The sequence below is a fragment of the Patella vulgata genome, chromosome 3 (assembly GCF_932274485.2).
Source record: "Patella vulgata chromosome 3, xgPatVulg1.2, whole genome shotgun sequence".
Classification (NCBI taxonomy): Eukaryota; Metazoa; Mollusca; class Gastropoda; family Patellidae; genus Patella; species Patella vulgata.
Window position 1 is genome coordinate 85,140,407 of NC_065881.2, and position 17,045 is coordinate 85,157,451.

The 17,045-nt window shown below is 37.1% G+C and overlaps 1 protein-coding gene across 1 annotated transcript in view; it reads left to right on the forward strand.

Moving 5' to 3' along the window:
• LOC126816456 (carbohydrate sulfotransferase 15) overlaps positions 1 to 17,045 on the forward strand; it is a 59,775-nt gene that overhangs the window by 10,823 nt on the left and 31,907 nt on the right. Inside the window, exons 2-3 of the mRNA XM_056099681.1 lie at positions 12,311 to 12,739; positions 16,271 to 16,586. Coding sequence (XP_055955656.1) covers positions 12,368 to 12,739; positions 16,271 to 16,586 — 688 coding nt within the window. The 5' untranslated portion in view covers positions 12,311 to 12,367. The remainder of the gene's footprint in view (positions 1 to 12,310; positions 12,740 to 16,270; positions 16,587 to 17,045) is intronic.

A 17,045-nucleotide genomic window follows, 5' to 3' on the forward strand; every position in this document is an offset into this window, starting at 1 on the left:
CTCTCTCTCTCTCCTACACTTGTTAAACAGTTTACATGAGATTTACACCGGTTTAACCCTCTGTACCCCTTTATCTATAATCTATGAGGGATCAATGCTTCACGATTTCTAGTAAAAGAAACAATTTGTTGATTAGAATCATTGATACAAGACTGTAAAGGAAACAATTTGTTTGATTGGGATCAATGATTTAAGATTGCTTGTAAAAGAATTTGCTGATTAGAATCACAAGATATAGTCCGATATTCTATTTATATTCCATCTGTCAATACTGCCACGTGGATCCGATATGGTATATATAGGTATGGTATATTGACTTGAACATGTGAATATGGTATATATAGGTATGGTATATTGACTTGAACATGTGGATATGGTATATATAGGTATGGTGTATTGGTATCTATGATATATCTACTGTACACCAGCACACAATAATATACATGGAATATTGACTTGAACACGTGGATATGGTATATGGTATATTAGATGGTATCTATAATGTATCTACACCATCACACAATAATATACATTCAATAATATACATACTCCACTGACCTTTGCAGTGTCTAGACGTTTTGATGATAATAAAAAAAAAATCTTCCATAGGTCCCTCCTAAGCTACAAAGACATATATACATGTAATATCAGGATAAATTCAAAATCATTTGAAATGCAATAGCATTTTAAAGTGGGAAGTTTGGGAAGTCACTCCCAAACTCCCAAACTACGAAACATATACATTATACAAGTAGAATATAGGAAGAACACCATAATTACACACAAAATAAGATAGTTGCAAGTTAAAAATAATAAGTATGTCATCAGTGGAATATTATGGTTCCTTCAGTGTGCAATATAAATGAGTTTTCAGTTTAATCTTAAAATTTTCAACATTTTTACACATCTTTATACCAAAAGGCAACGAACAACCTCAATCTCAATCCCAGTGATATAACTTGACTTTCATTTAAAGGACAATATTGGTGCCAGTCATTATCACATATGTGATAGAACTGGTTAAACACGTTCCAGATATTATTTTATCACAGAGATAATTGCTACGATAGATGAGTAATCAATGCTTCAACAATAGGAAGTGACGAACGCAAAAGGAAAACACGAGTTATCCCTCTATATAACTGGCTAAAGTGACGGGTGATGACAGATACCTGGGCGAATTTCTGCTCACTAAAAATTCCTTCGAAGACCAAAAGTTATTATATGAGACTGTAAGAGTATATCTGACAATTCAAAACAGTAATTGAATGTCATTAGATAAGAGAACACGAGAAAAATAGAAACAGTCCGTACATTCACGGGTGTTTATTCATTCTATACTTATAAAAACATGGTAATGCACGGACTTTTTCTATTTTTCTTTCATGTTCTTTTATCTAGTGACAGTCAGATTTGTTTATGAATTGTCAGATATCCTTTCACAGTCCCATACAACAACTTTTGGTCTTCAAAGGAATTATTAGTGAGCAGAAATTCTCCCATGTATCTGTTATCACCCATCATGTCAGTCAGTTAAATAGAGGGATAACTCGTGTTTACTTTTTGCGTTCGTCACTTCCTATTGTTGAAACATTGATTATTCATCTATCGTAGCAATGATCTCTGTGATAAAATAATATTTGGAACGTGTTTAACCAGTTCTATCACATATGTGTTAATGACTGGCACCAATATTGTCCTTTAAATAAAAAAAAAGAGAGTAAACTTATATCACTGGGGTCGAGATTGGAACAAACTTGGTTCCCCGTATCTCATTGGCAATATTTTGAATATTCGCCGACAGTTGAAAATTGAAGTAGATATTAGTGTCTCTGTCCGGGTATAATTTTCCTCATACAGTGCTAGGACTAACTAGGAAAAAGTGCTAAATTTCGGATGCTTGGGTTTGGTCTGGTTCATGACTCATGCCTATCTTCATTGGCGCGTAATATTTATGAATTAGGATCATAATTATATTCAGTGGTTGTGAATAAAATCATGACGTAACCACAGTGTTTATGAATAAAATGATGACGTAACCACAGTGTTTATGAATAAAATGATGACGTAACCACAGTGTTTATGAATAAAATCATGACGTAACCACAGTGTTTATGAATAAAATCATGACGTAACCACGGTGTTTATGAATAAAGATTAGCTCGTAACCACAGTGTCTTCGAATAAAGAATATTACTCCCTCCCCTACCCCTAACCAATTATCTCGTAGATACAGTGGTATTATGATACAGGATAACCCTAGCCCTAACCATAAGGGGAGCCACGGTGACCGAGAAAGTTCATCGAGATTTTCAGGCTTGGTTCCCTATTGTCAGTGGTGCAGGATTGAGGGCCTGGCAAGGGACAACCTGTAGTTGTTTGGATGGGTCGAAAAACCGATGTTCCGTATACTCAATTGCGTGCCCGTAAAAGATCCATTGGCCATTGGAATTCGATATAGACCGTAACACCAATGTACGGGCAAAATATACCAAATAGCACACTGTATGACGTATGCATAATTAGCCCAATCGGAGCAGAACAGCAAGGCGTTATACCCCATTTCATTTGATATCCCTTGCAAGATGTTTTATTATAGGGGAGGGGCGAATGGTTAGCGCGTGCGCGCTGCATCATAAGGTCTGTCATTGAGTCAACTGGCGTGGTTTCGATTGCCAGCTTGTACGTGACAAGGAGTATGGTCGCCTGCCCAACCTCGGGGTTTTCTCCGGTTCCTCCGGTTTCCTTCCACTGCTAAAGACCCCTACGCGAAAGCGAAATATTGAAATTAAATTGAACCATATGTTAGTCCCGAAATGACCTAGTTTGTGTCGAGTGAACGTTAAACCCTCTCTCTCTCTCTCTCTCTCTCTCTCTGTCTCTCTGCTATTAAAAAGGGTGTGAGTTAATACACAGCAAGATGATATGATAAAAGGTTACAATATGTTGTTGCTTTAAACGATATGTTGTTATTACGATGTTAAAATGTTAACAAAGTTCAATTTAAACTCGACGTTCTTAAATAGGTTTCTGGTATTAATCATAGCTATTCTATTCCTGTCATAATGGAAGTCACATGTTAAAAATGTCACCAGACATAACAGTACCACTGGTTGGAACATATTGTACACAACCAGTCTGCTCGTATCAGTCAATATCGCTTACCGGGAGATGTTACAAGCGTGGGAGAGTTGTATCCTTCGTGTTTGAAGGTGAGGTTTGAATTTCTTTAGTAAAGGAATTGTTTCGTACTGTATCGATCTCAAAATATTGAAAGAATAGATCTCTGCCCTAAATGGCCGCCATATCCAAAAATTAGTATATACTGTTTTGTAAGGAGCTTGGTGTTTGAAGGTAAGGGTTGAATTTTATTATTGAATTTTTTTTTAAAGGAATGGTTTCGTACAGTATAGCTCCCAATATATTGACAGAATTATGGATAAGTGAAATTGAAAAATAATCGGGAGTTTTTTTTGTCAAAATTTCATTCGTTCATATTTTTTGGAAATTATTTTAAATTTGGATCTTTTGTGTAGAATGTGTATATCTAAAAAATATTTTTTTTCTTAATGACAAAAGACGCCCTTGCTTGTCTGTGATTAATATCTTCCACCAACCATAAATATTTTCTTCAGTTTTTATGAAATCATTTAAAAGTTGGATTTGAATGTGTAAAACCCGGTACCACGTCGAGAGAGAGAGAGAGAGAGGGAGACAGACAGACAGACAGAGACAGAGAGGGAGGGAGGGGTTAACGTCTACTCGAGACAAACCACGTCATTTCAGGGCTAACATATGGAGAGAGAGAGAGAGAGAGAGAGAGAGAGAGAAAGAGAGAGAGAGAGAGAGCGTCCACTCGACACAAACTAGGGACTAACATATTGTTCAATTTTATTTCTATAATTCGATTGCGCGTTGGGGTCTTTAGCAGTGGCATGAAACCGGAGGACCTGGAGATAACCCACGAGGTTGGACAGGCGACCCTACTCCTTGTCACGTACAACCGAGGAATCGAAACCAGGGTGGTTGACTCAATGACAGACCTTATGATACATCGCGCACGCGCCAACCATTCGGCCGTCCAACCCCAAATAATGAACGAAATTAAACCGCATTATAAAGACAGTATTTCATTTTATATTTTCGCAATATTTAATAGATGAAAACCAGCTGTATTCCCTTCTACATGCCTATTCTTGTATTACACACGTCATCAAAGTAGACTACTTGGCTTAATGAAAGTAATTTATAGCTCACTACAAACTGACGACAATAACACGTGATTATTATTTCCACGTGGTTAAAATCAGGTCATGTTATTCCTATACAGTTTAGATATCCTTTCTACTAGATTCCTATACGGTTTACATATACTTAATATATATATACTCGAACGTGCAATAAATAATACCCATGATAATATATACATCCCACTACAGTATATACACCACATTACAATATATACTACATTACAATATTTACTACATTACAATATATATACTACATTACAATATACAACTTTATACACACCATTACGATATATACACCACATTACAATATATACTACATTACAATATATACACCTCATTACAATATATACACCACATTACAATACATACTACATTACAATTTATACAACTTTATACACTCCATATACACAATATATACACCCCGTTACAATATATACCCCAACATTACACAATATATCATTTCAGATTGCCATATATATATGGTATAATATTATATGGTGATGTGAAATGATATATTAGGGACTCTAATTTCCAATGATATTTACTTCATGTCGTATTTCTGTTTATATTACAATTTTTTGTGGTAATAAATTCCACTCAAAAGCAAAAGCTTGCCATACAACAATACAATACAATACAATACAATACAATACATGCCTTTCATTACAATATATATTAAGATCAGTCAGCCACTGACTGGAAGTTATTCTAGGGTTAGATTGTATCTATTCTGTACATATTTGTATCCATGTCAATACAATTAACCAGTATAGAGAAGGTCCATGTATATGTGTGAATACAATCAACCAGAAGAGAGGAAACATTGCTGGAATTACAATTAATAGAACAGTGCGAAGTGAGGAAACATTGCTGGAATTACAATTAATAGAACAGTGCGAAGAAAATCTGATGGAACAAACGATTGATGTTTTCAAAATAAACAGTATAATATAAATACCAAACCAGGCAAAGATGTGGTTAACACATTATTCAACCAATTATTTCCACAAACAATAACATAATTCACATCACAGATTGATTTGTCAATTTCTTATATAATTTGGTTTGTATCAGTTAAATGCAAAAGTATATTTAAACATGCATTATGCAAGAGCTAAATCTGTCTATTGCAGGTCTTTCTTTAGGCCTGAAATGTTATCTAAATTATTAATTATACATTAATTAACCTATCCAGACCATAATCAACTCTAGATGGCATCGCTAGCCTGCGATCTTAAGTGGATTGTGAGCCGATTTACTGCATAACTTTCCTTCTCCATTAAACGATTAAATGGATAATCGAGACTATGCTGTTTATCGTACTGACTTTAGTAATGATGGCCGAGGCTAGGCAGAAATTTGATTCGCTTAGTTCTCGGTTCATAGTGGACCAATTTGAATGAAATTTTCAGCAAATTGCCTTTACGTTATCTAGTTTTTAATTATTATAGTGAGAACTGCCAACTTGTTATCGAATCTCCCATAATGTATCTTTAAATTTGTTAGTTATGTGAATTCCACGAATACATGGCCTGTTTTATGTACGATACTCGTCACGCCTTAATCTTCTCTCTTGCCTTTGGACTGTCTACATTTAGCTCCGCCTTAGGAATAACTGAGCAATCCAAGTCGAAACATTCGTTAGTAATACACAATAACTGAAAAATACAAGTCGAAGCATTGCTCTGTAATACACAATAATTGCATTGCATAGAAAAAAAACCACAAGGTTGAATTGCGACCCTACTCCTAGTCACACACAGGTGGGCAATTTATATATAGAAGTTTGGCTTTCATGCTGCTTGAGTATTTCAAATAAGAAGAAGTGTTACCAAGTGTTTAAAGTAGTTTGTCCTAGCTGTTAATCTTCATTTTACGTGCGGTCCCGTGTACACATTGGCGTGCACGTAAAAGATCCCTTGACAGTTGGAATTCGATATAAGAGTAGGCCGTAGTGCCGCTGTCCGGGCAAAATTTCCCTCATCGCACACTGTATGGCGTATGCCCGTCTTCATTAGCCCAGTTCGGAGCAAACAGTAGGACGTTAAACCCCATTTCATTTCATTTCATTTCATTTTACGTGCACACCATCCTATACACGGTTTCTCAGTATTTCGTCCCACTCAAATGACTAAACGCGCTCCCTTCTAAAGCTTCGAATCCTACAACATATGAAACGGGATATCACGACACCCTACTAGTTAATGAGCCTGCGACTTACTTACAGAAAGCAACCTGGCTCAATTATATAGAAGAAAATATTCTTTAACTGGCATTTAGTGATTGGGGAACACAATAACAGAACACAATTTTTATGGGAAACAAATCACTGGTTTTATTCTAATAGCACTAAATGTCATTGTGTATGATAACGATAAGAGGATACTTGTCGAAACGTCGTGCTATTAGAATAAGACCAGTGATTTGTTTCCCATAAAAATTGTGTTCTGTTTTATATAGAAGAACCTTTATTGCATAAAAAAGCTTACAAATAAAAATATTAGAAATATACATGCAACAAACAAATGATACATACATGTACATAATTATATTAACATATATTATACTCTATAGAGACATGAACGAATTGTATACAAAAGCGTCTAAACATTTTAAAATTTCTATATTTTCATTCATCATCAGTATTTTAAATTGTTGTAAATCATTCAGTTTATAAAAAATTTGGTCCACGAAAAAGAATTAATCTGAACAGTTCTTTTTTTTGCAATTCGTTATGAAATGAATTTCGTCTTCTACTTCTTGACATATAATACACAAACGATCGTTTACGTCTAATTTTAAATTTTAGATATCTCCCTGTTTCAATTTTAACAGATTAACGACACTGTTGGTTGCCAGAACATCCACCCGACACCACTGACAAGTTGAAACCACACTGTAAATGAAATAAGACCAGTAGTAGTATGTTAAAATCATCAGTGTAGTTTACTAGGGTGTGTAACATTTAATGTGTTTATGATGACGTGTTAACGTGTCAACGTCATCATACATCATGTGTACGTCATATAATAATTACACCACCTGTTAATAGAACAAAATGGCCGGGTAGTTTTTTTTTATTATTTAATGTCTGAATGATACGGTTATTGCCTTGACATGTAAAATGACCATCTGCTAGTAAAATATTAATGAATGACGATTTTCTAGCGTGTCCAGTGAATATAATGTTCCCTTAATAAGTAGGAATTGTAAATGTTAATTTGATCTAGTACTACACAACTGGTTACCATGTGGATGTGACTTTGTTGGTGTTACATTGTGTTCCTTTTCGTCATAGTATTAAAAAACCAATGTTAAAATTAATGGGATTTAGGGCTTTGTTCGCACTCCGGGATATAATCAGGCCATGAGAGGGTGGATTTACGTCATTCTTGGATAGAGTTCCGGCATTAGTAAATGGTGTAAGGTCATTAGTGTATATAGATAGTTCATAAGTGTATATAGATAAGTCATCATTAGTGTATATAGTTGGGTTATTAGTGTGTATAGTTAAGTCATTAGTGTATATAGTGAAATCATTAGTGTGTATAATGAGGCCATTAGTGTACATACTTGGGTCATTAGTGTGTATATATAGCTAGGTCATTAGTGTGTATAGTTAGGTCATTAGTGTTTATAGTGAGGTCATTAGTGTGTATAGTGAGGTCATTAGTGTGTATAGTGAGGTCATTAGTGTGTATAGTGAGGTCATTAGGGTATATAGCTGATTCATCAGTTTGGTCATTAGGGTATATAGATGATTCATCAGTTTGGTCATTAGTGTATATAAATTGGTTATTAGTGTTTATGGTTTAGTGTATAGCACGACCGATGCCACTTCACATAGCTAACAATGTGTCGATGTACTTTTGTATTCAACTTCAACCATTAAAAGCTAACACATGTTTGCCTTTATAACATGTACAATGTTAGAACGGAGACGTTTGTCTAAGGAATCCCCGGTTGTACGTGACAAGGAGTAGGGTCGCCTGTCCAACCTCGTGGGTTTTCTCCGGGTCCTCCGGTTTCCTCCCACTGCTAAAGACCCCTACGCGCAAGCGAATTATTGAAATAAAATTAAACCGTATGTTAGTCCCGAAATGACCTAGTTTGTGTCGAGTGGACGTTAAACCCTATTTCTCTCTCTCTCTCTCTCTCTCTCTCTCTCACGTTTGTCTAAGCCAAGGTGTTGCCACCTACTCTCCATCGAATTGTGACTGTTAGAGGTTCTTTTACGTACACACCAAGCAGTCCCTGTGTTCATCCCAACCCGACGACTAGGGCACAGACAATCTGGTTAAAACACAGATCCTATTTCGTTTCGTTTTTATATTTCAAAATTTCGTTTTACTTGTCTTTACTACACTTGGATCTGGAAGAATTGTTATTTAACTCGTGTTCTGAATGGTGTCAGGGATAGGCCAATGAAACGGTCTGTTACGGCGTGTTTTGCACGGAACTGTGGGTAATCCACTAGTAACATCAATACTGATTGGTTAATCAGATATCTGACGTCATAGGGTCATAAGTCGGTCTTTTGACCCCTGACGTGACCTATCGCTATAACTTGTCAGATCTTCATGTAGTGTAGGCCATCGAAAGTATAATAAAAACGAAACGAAATATAGATCTGTATTATAATCAGACTGGGGCACGGACGACACACCACTGGTCAAACCTGGAAATAAATTATTATCCCTGACATGTAAGAACCGATCGAATTAAAACAAACTTGTTGCAATAATATCGTCTGGGTTTTTTTAAAAAATTTAAATTCCATTATTTATTGAAACAGATCAGGCATACAGGATATAGGATGTCAGATGTCGGTCTGCGCGGAACATATTTTTTCTTACTTCCTGATATATAACATGTGCTGACCTGAATATAAAAAATAATAACAATTAATTTTTAAACATATTTGGCCTTCAATATTTAAAGTAAGGTCTAAAACTTAAGGCCCAAGGCAGATTTGGTCGTAGGTCACGCGATGTAAACAGTGCTATTACTAACCATTACCCTAACCCTAACCTCAGGTCTAGCCTCTAACCCACAATCTCTTCAACAATCACGTGCCCTAAGACTATTTACATCTCGCGACCTATGACGAAATCTGCAGTGAGCCTTAACGTTTAGACTTTGTCGTATGTAACCATATTGTCCTTCTTAATTACTACAATCCGATTAAACTAGATCTATATTTCGTTTCGTTTTTTTTTTATACTTTCGCTAACCAAAACGAAATTTTGAACTATAAAAAAATAACGAAACGAAATATAGATCTGTATCTTAATCAGATTACAATACTGCAGTAGTAATCGAGGAGTTGGATGGCCGAATGGTTAGCGCATCTTAAGGACTGTCATTGAGTCAGCTGGCGTGGTTTCGATTGCACGGTTGTACGTGACAGGAGTAGGGTTGCATGTCCCCACACTACTATAAACCCCTACGCGCAAGCGGATTAATGAAATAATTGAACCATATGTTAGTCCCGAAATGACCTCGTTTATTGCCTGGCAACCTATTTTTGGTGTTGCTATCCAAATGTTTTGTCCCTACTGGGCTAATTAATGAAGACGATATTTTTTCTAATCAAAGTACAACATATATATGATATTCTACTTGACAAGTAACGCGAACTAGGTGTTGACAAGACTAACATAACGAACCGTTTTATTAAACGTCCACTCGACACAAACTAGGTCATTTCGGGAATAACACATGGTTCAATTTTATTTCAATAATTCATAGGGGTCTTTAGCAGGGTTGGGGGGGGGACCCTACTCCGTGTCACGTACAACCGGGGAATCGAAATTACGCCAGTTGACTCAATGACAATCCTTATGATACAACGCACAGGCGCTAACCATTTGGCCATTCAATCCCCCCTCCTCCCCTAGGCCTATCATCATAAAATGATGTTCTTCTCAAACTGACGTTACTACTGTCTGTATGACAATATCCTATATTTTTAAAAACAAGAGGTTGTCCTTCCTCCCCACCTTCCCGTATTGGCCCCGCGCCTATTTATATAAATTTGCGATGTTTAATACGACATTGGGTTAAGAAAGGAAGGGAGTCAATGAATAGTGTGTTTGTGTGTTTAAAGCTAACATTTATCGGCCATGTTTAACAACGCTTGTCTGTATGTAACTATAAAATATGGTTAATATATTAACTTAAGTGGATGTGGAAATAAATGATGGTTTGGGTTACCATGGAAACTAGATGTAATTAAGCATGCAACTGAAATGCGCCATGCTGGAGTACAGTGTGGGTTATTAACCGCATGTGATTCGATATATAGGTATATATCTGCCTATATAGCAGGTCTTTGTTTTGGAGAGTGATGGGGGGGGGGGGGGTAACGTCCACTCGACAAACTAGGTCATTTCGGGACTAACACATGTTTCAATTTGGTTTCAATAATTCCCTTGCGCGTAGGGGTCTTTAGGTGTGGGAGAAAACCGGGGGACCCACAGAAAACCCACGAGGTTGGATAGGCGAACCTACTTCTTGTCACGTACAACCGGGGATTCGAAACCATGCCAGTTCACTCAATGACAAACGTTATGATTCAGCGCACACGTGCTAACCATTTGGCCATCCAACCCCCTCTTTATTTTGGCTTCAAGTGTATACAAAGGACTGCTGTCTAGTCATTCGGATGGTACAAAAACCCGAGGATTCGTGTATACATTGACATGCACGTAAAAGATCCCTTGGCAGTTGGAATTGGAGATAGAGAGGGGGAAAGAGAGAGAGAGAGAGTAGATCATTTCGGGACTAACACATGGTTCAATTTTATTTCAATAATTCGCTTTCGCATAGGGTTCTTTAGCAGTGGGAGAAAACCCACGAGGTTGGATATAGCAAGAACGACAAGATCTTTATCTAAATCTTACATCGTTAATTATAAATGTTGACACCTAGATAGTTATAGATCTCGAGTGGAATATATATTCTCTGTCAATAGTTTTAGGTGAATAATTCAACTTTTACAAACTTTTCTTTGTTTATATATTCACATTTCCGATTCGTAGTGAGTCGGCGAACACTTTAACAATATCAGGAAACTACTTCAACAAAATGACTCATTTCATTCTGCAGTCTATCAAATATAGCATATTTATATAAATAGGCGCGGAGCCAATACGGGAAGGTGGGAAGGAAGGACAACCTCCTGCTTTTAAAAATATACGCCATACAGTGAGCTATGAGGGAAATCTTGCCCGGGCAGCGGCACTGCGGCCTACTCTTATATCGAATTCCAACTGCCAAGGGATCTTTTACGTGCACGCCAATGTGTACACGGGACCTCGGTTTTTCGTCCCATCCGAACGATTAGACAGCTGTCCTTGTCAGGCCCTCCGTCCTGCATCACTGACAAGGGGAATCGAACACCCGACCTCCAGGCTAGCGAGCCAGCGTCTTACCCACTTAGCCACGTATGATGTTGGCATATAGAGAGAAGTAACGTCAGTTTGAGAATAACATCATTTTATGATGATAGGCCTAGGCCTACATTGTATTGGTTGGGGTGGGGGATTGAATGGACGAATGGTTAGCGCGTCAGCACTGTATCATTAGGTCTGTCATTGAGTCAACTGGCATGGTTTCGATTCCCCGGTTGTACGTGCGTGACAAAGAGTAGCGTCGCCTGTCCAACATCGTGGGTTTTCTCGAGGTCCTCCGATTCCCCCCCACTGCTAAAGACCCCTTCCTGCAAACGAATTATTGAATTAATGTTGAGCCATATGTTAGTCCCGAAATGACCTAGTTTCATTGAAATAAAATTGAATCATGTGTGGGTCCCAAATTGGCCAAACCTCTCTCTCTCTCTCTCTCTCTCTCTCTCTCTCTCATTGTATTTGCTATCTGAATGTTTATTATACGTTCGCTCTTTTGCTCTGGGTCCAAGGATTCGAATATGAGCCAAAGAAGACGACAATATCGAGAATATGTAATGATGTATACGGAAAATTTCCGCTCTTATAATTGATAAAAAAAAGAACCCTTAATTTTTTTTATTAAAAATTATTATTGTTTTCGTATTTCAGATAAATCACAGCAAATGGGATGGTGATGTCACATTGCTTAAAGGGGCCCACAATATCATGAATTACGGATGTCCTCGTTCTATAGATCAAAGATGGCCGCGATCAATGTTAGCAACACGTCGTCAAGCACGACTCGTGTACGTGCTGTGTATCCTAGCAAGTGCCTCCATGTTACTTCTGGCGTATTCTACGTCATCTCGGAACTCCAGTGGACATCTTTCCAAAAACACTGCAGAACTGTCCCCGCAAGTTGGAAACGTAGCAGAAGAAAACAGAGTTGTCTCGAGGAATATAAGTGAAATTAAACCTAAGACTTCAAGCATAAATCGTGATAAAACTAATTCATTTATTTTAAGCTCAAATAAATTCCAAGCACCCATATATTATAACTGCAGTATGGTGGACACTAGTTCAGAATTGTTATCAATGGTGGGTATAATTTTCTCTTATATATTCCTCTCAATCTGATTAAAACACAGATCCTATTTCGTTTCGTTTTTTTATAGTTCAAAATTTCGTTTTACTTGTCTTCACAATACTTGGATATGGAAGAGTTGTTATATAACACGCGTTCTGGTTGAAGTGAGGGATTAGCCAATGAAACGGTCTGTTACGGCGAGTTCTTGGCGTGCGAGGCACGGAACGGTGGGTAAACCTCTAGAAATGTCAACGCTGATAGATTAATCAATGTCTGACATCATAGGGTCAAAATCCGCTTCTATGACCCCGACGCGACCTTCCACTAGAACCTGCCAGATCTTCATGTAGTGTAGGCTATCGAAAGTATAAAAAACGAAACGAAATATAGATCTGTATTTTAATCAGAGTGCTATTCTACTCAAACAAATACACGTTTAGAATTCGAATCTTCGATTTACCGCGCAAATCAATACACGTGTTAAATTCAAATCTTCGATTTACCGCAAACTTATACTATGCACTTATATTCGTAATGATTTGTATACACCGTCAACAAGTTATCATTCAATTGATTTTATATTCATAAAAAGTGTTTATATGAAATCCTATTGATTTTCACCGATTCCAATCAGTGCTGTCCTTGATCATGTACACAAAAACGTGTGGATACTCTAGAATCTAGAATTATCACCCGATTGATTTGAATAGTGTACATGGCGTTTGTGTTCATGAGTGGAGCCTGGAGATCGGGTATTTGATCCCGGCATTGGCCGAGAAAGTTCATCCAGATTTTCCGGCGTGGTTCCCACTTGTGAGTGATGCAGGAGGGAGGGCCTGACAAGGACAGCTGTCTAGTCCTTCAGATGAGAGGTAATACCGAGGTCCCGTATTGGCGTGCACGTAAAATATCCCTTGACAGTTGGAATTCGATATAAGAGTAGGCCGCAGTGTCGCTGTCCGGGCAAAATTTACCTCATAGCACACTGTATGGCGTATGCCCGTCTTCATTAGCCCCGTTCGGAGCAGAACAGTAGGAGTTAAACTCCATTTCATTTCATTTTCATATTGATTCCAGATAGTTACCAAGAAATTCAATTTATTATCCGATTGACTTGGAATTTTTACGCACGGCTCCTGTTGATAATCCATGTTTAGAGTTTTGCTTCCATTGTTTCAAAAAAAAAAAAAAAAAAAAAAAATCAGGTGTACGCTTTACATCACAAGGTCTGAAACTGAGTCAGGTGGTGTGGTTTCGATCCCAAGCTTGTACGTGTGTCTCCTTCAGGTATTATGCCCCCCCCCCATCTCCCTCTCTCTCTTGGGAGCCAATCTAGGAAACGGGGATTATTTCACCACTTTCATTAAGCGAGAGAAATAAATATTGTTCTAATTGAAAACCGCTTACATGTCAAATTTACTTGATCTGTAATAGTAAGTGAAATATTAAGGAGTTGTATATATTACAGTTAATAAAGATACGGTTCTTTAATAAATGTGTAAATAATTAGTTTTATGTATGTATTTAGTTTAACCCCACGCTGATTTCCTTCAACTAAAATACTATTACATTCAATAATCTGAGTACATTTCTATTTTTATTATCAGTCTCAAATGTTTTAAGATTTACGAACTGGCCTCTTGGGTTCAAAGCTGTGCCCAGAGGAGATATTTCAGATAATATAGAAAATGGGGTTTAACGCCCTACTATTCTTCTCTGACGGGGCTAATGAAGACGGGCATACGCCATACAGTGTACTACGAGGGAAATTTGGCCTGGGCAGCAGCACTATGGCCTACTCTTATATCTTATTTCAAGTGCCAAGGGATCTTTTACGTGCACGCCAATGTATACACAGGACCTCGGTTTTTTGTCCCATCCGAACGACTAGACAGCTGCCCTTGTTGGGCCTTCCTTCCTGCACCACTGACAAGGGGAAGCCACGTCTGGAATGGTTCTCTTGTCTTTAATTCTGAATACAGGGCCGTGTCCTACTACACCAGACACATAAATGATTAAAACATCAATGTTCAATTATCAAGCAGGCAATGGAATTTTTAATACGTCCTACTTTTCTGCACCAACCAGTCAAGCAGAGTGATAGGACGGAATTTTTGTCCTAAAGATAGAGGGGGGGGGGTCGAATGGTTAGCACATGCGCGCTGTATCATAAGATCTGTCATTGGGTCTCGTGCTTTCCGTTCGGGTTGCCTGTCCAACCTCGTGGGTTTTCTCCGGGTCCTCCGGTTTCCTCGAACTGCTAAAGACCCCCACGCGCAAGCGAATTATTAAAATAAAATTGAACCATATGTTAGTCCCTAGTGGACGTTAAACCCCATTTCTCCCCCCTAAAAGTAACGGTACCCTGTAATGTGTCTTTATATTCCAAAAGCAAAGGGTTATTTTAACGTGCACGAGAACGAATACATGGGTTGAGTTGACCTCAGTTCTTTGTCCCTTCAAAACAACTAGACGAAAAAAAAAACTGGGAATCTTCTGGTGAGGGGAGCTAACGCCATGGTTATCGAGCCGTCGTGACTCCCGATTGAGTTCCGTGTTTACCTTCTTATTTTTCTGCAAGTACATGATAATAAAGTCTCTGTACTTAACTCCAGGAATTTAGACATGATATTGGACTAGCGCCAGTTTGTCGACTGTATATTATGTTTGATTGATGAGGCTGAAATATAAAATCAGAAAGTTGTTTTTATACCGGAAGCGAGATAACGTCAGTGAAATCTGTGTATTCCATTTTTTTTCTTGATAATATTTTATTAATATTATCAATCCGTTAAACTACATCTACTCAAATGTATATAGTCGGCTTGTGTACGACACGCGTCAATACTATATATTTAAAAAATACAGATATGACCAGTTTTAATTTCAGAGACTATGCATTATTAAATATTCACATGACCAGTTTTATTTTCAGAGACTATATATTAAATACCCACATGGCCAGTTTTAATTTTAGAGATTATACATTTTTAAATATTCACATGACCAGTTTTAATTTCAGAGACTATGCATTATCAATTATCTACATGACCAGTTTTAATTTCAGAGACTATATATTAAATACCCACATGGCCAGTTTTAATTTTAGAGACTATACATTTTTAAATATTCACATGACCAGTTTTAATTTCAGAGACTATGCATTATTAAATATTCACATGACCAGTTTTATTTTCAGAGACTATATATTAAATACCCACATGGCCAGTTTTAATTTTAGAGATTATACATTTTTAAATATTCACATGACCAGTTTTAATTTCAGAGACTATATATTAAATACCAACATATAACCAGTTTTAATTTCAGAGTCTATATATTAAATATCCATATGACCAGTTTTAATTTCAGAGACTATATATTAAATACCCACATATAACCAGTTTTAATTTCAGAGTCTATATATTAAATACCCACATGACCAGTTTTATTTTCAGAGACTATGAATTATTAAATAATGGTTGTAATATAGGTATAAATGTATAACCTCTTATTAATTCTTTTTATCTTTTAATTTTCAGGATGTTCCTAGATATAATCCTAAGTTTAGAAATCCATGTTGGTATGAAGATCTCACGGACTATGACGTATATTCTGATAATAAATTCTCGGAGTATTTCCACAGCGTAAAATCATTGTTTATCAAATTAACTTCTCACTGGAAGAAAAAGTTCGCCGAGGAGTCAAATCCCCGACGTTTAAGATGTCTACCCTATTTCTTTATTGCTGGTCAACCAAAGTGCGGTAGTACAGATTTGTATAAAAAATTAATAAGTCACCCGGATGTAATGTCGCCACCCATCAAGGAATGTCATTGGTGGGGTAAAAATAGATACGGTAAGACATTACGTCATAAACTGCTTACTCTTTAACAAACCCATATAAGGAAGCATCACAGGACTGTCGGGTAAACAAGTAGTCATGAATAAAATCAAGAATGGCATATTAAGGTCGATTCCTGCTGGCAATATCCTTGTTCTGGCTTGAAAATATAACATAGAACAACCCTTATTCTGGCATGTTGGGCCTTTAAAATATTATATAACCCTTATTCTAACACGGTGATGGCGGGGCTAATGATATTATACAGAGTAATCCTTATTCTAACAGTGTATGGCTTTAAAATATACTCTTCAAAAAAAGTAGGGGATATTGAAATGCAAATACCTATGCAGGTTGTCATATGATAAATAGTCATGGACACTTGCCATGCTTTGAGTATGTTCACCGATAAACAACTTATCGCCCCAACAGAACCATTGAGCTGCACATGCGACACGCCATCGCGCCATACAC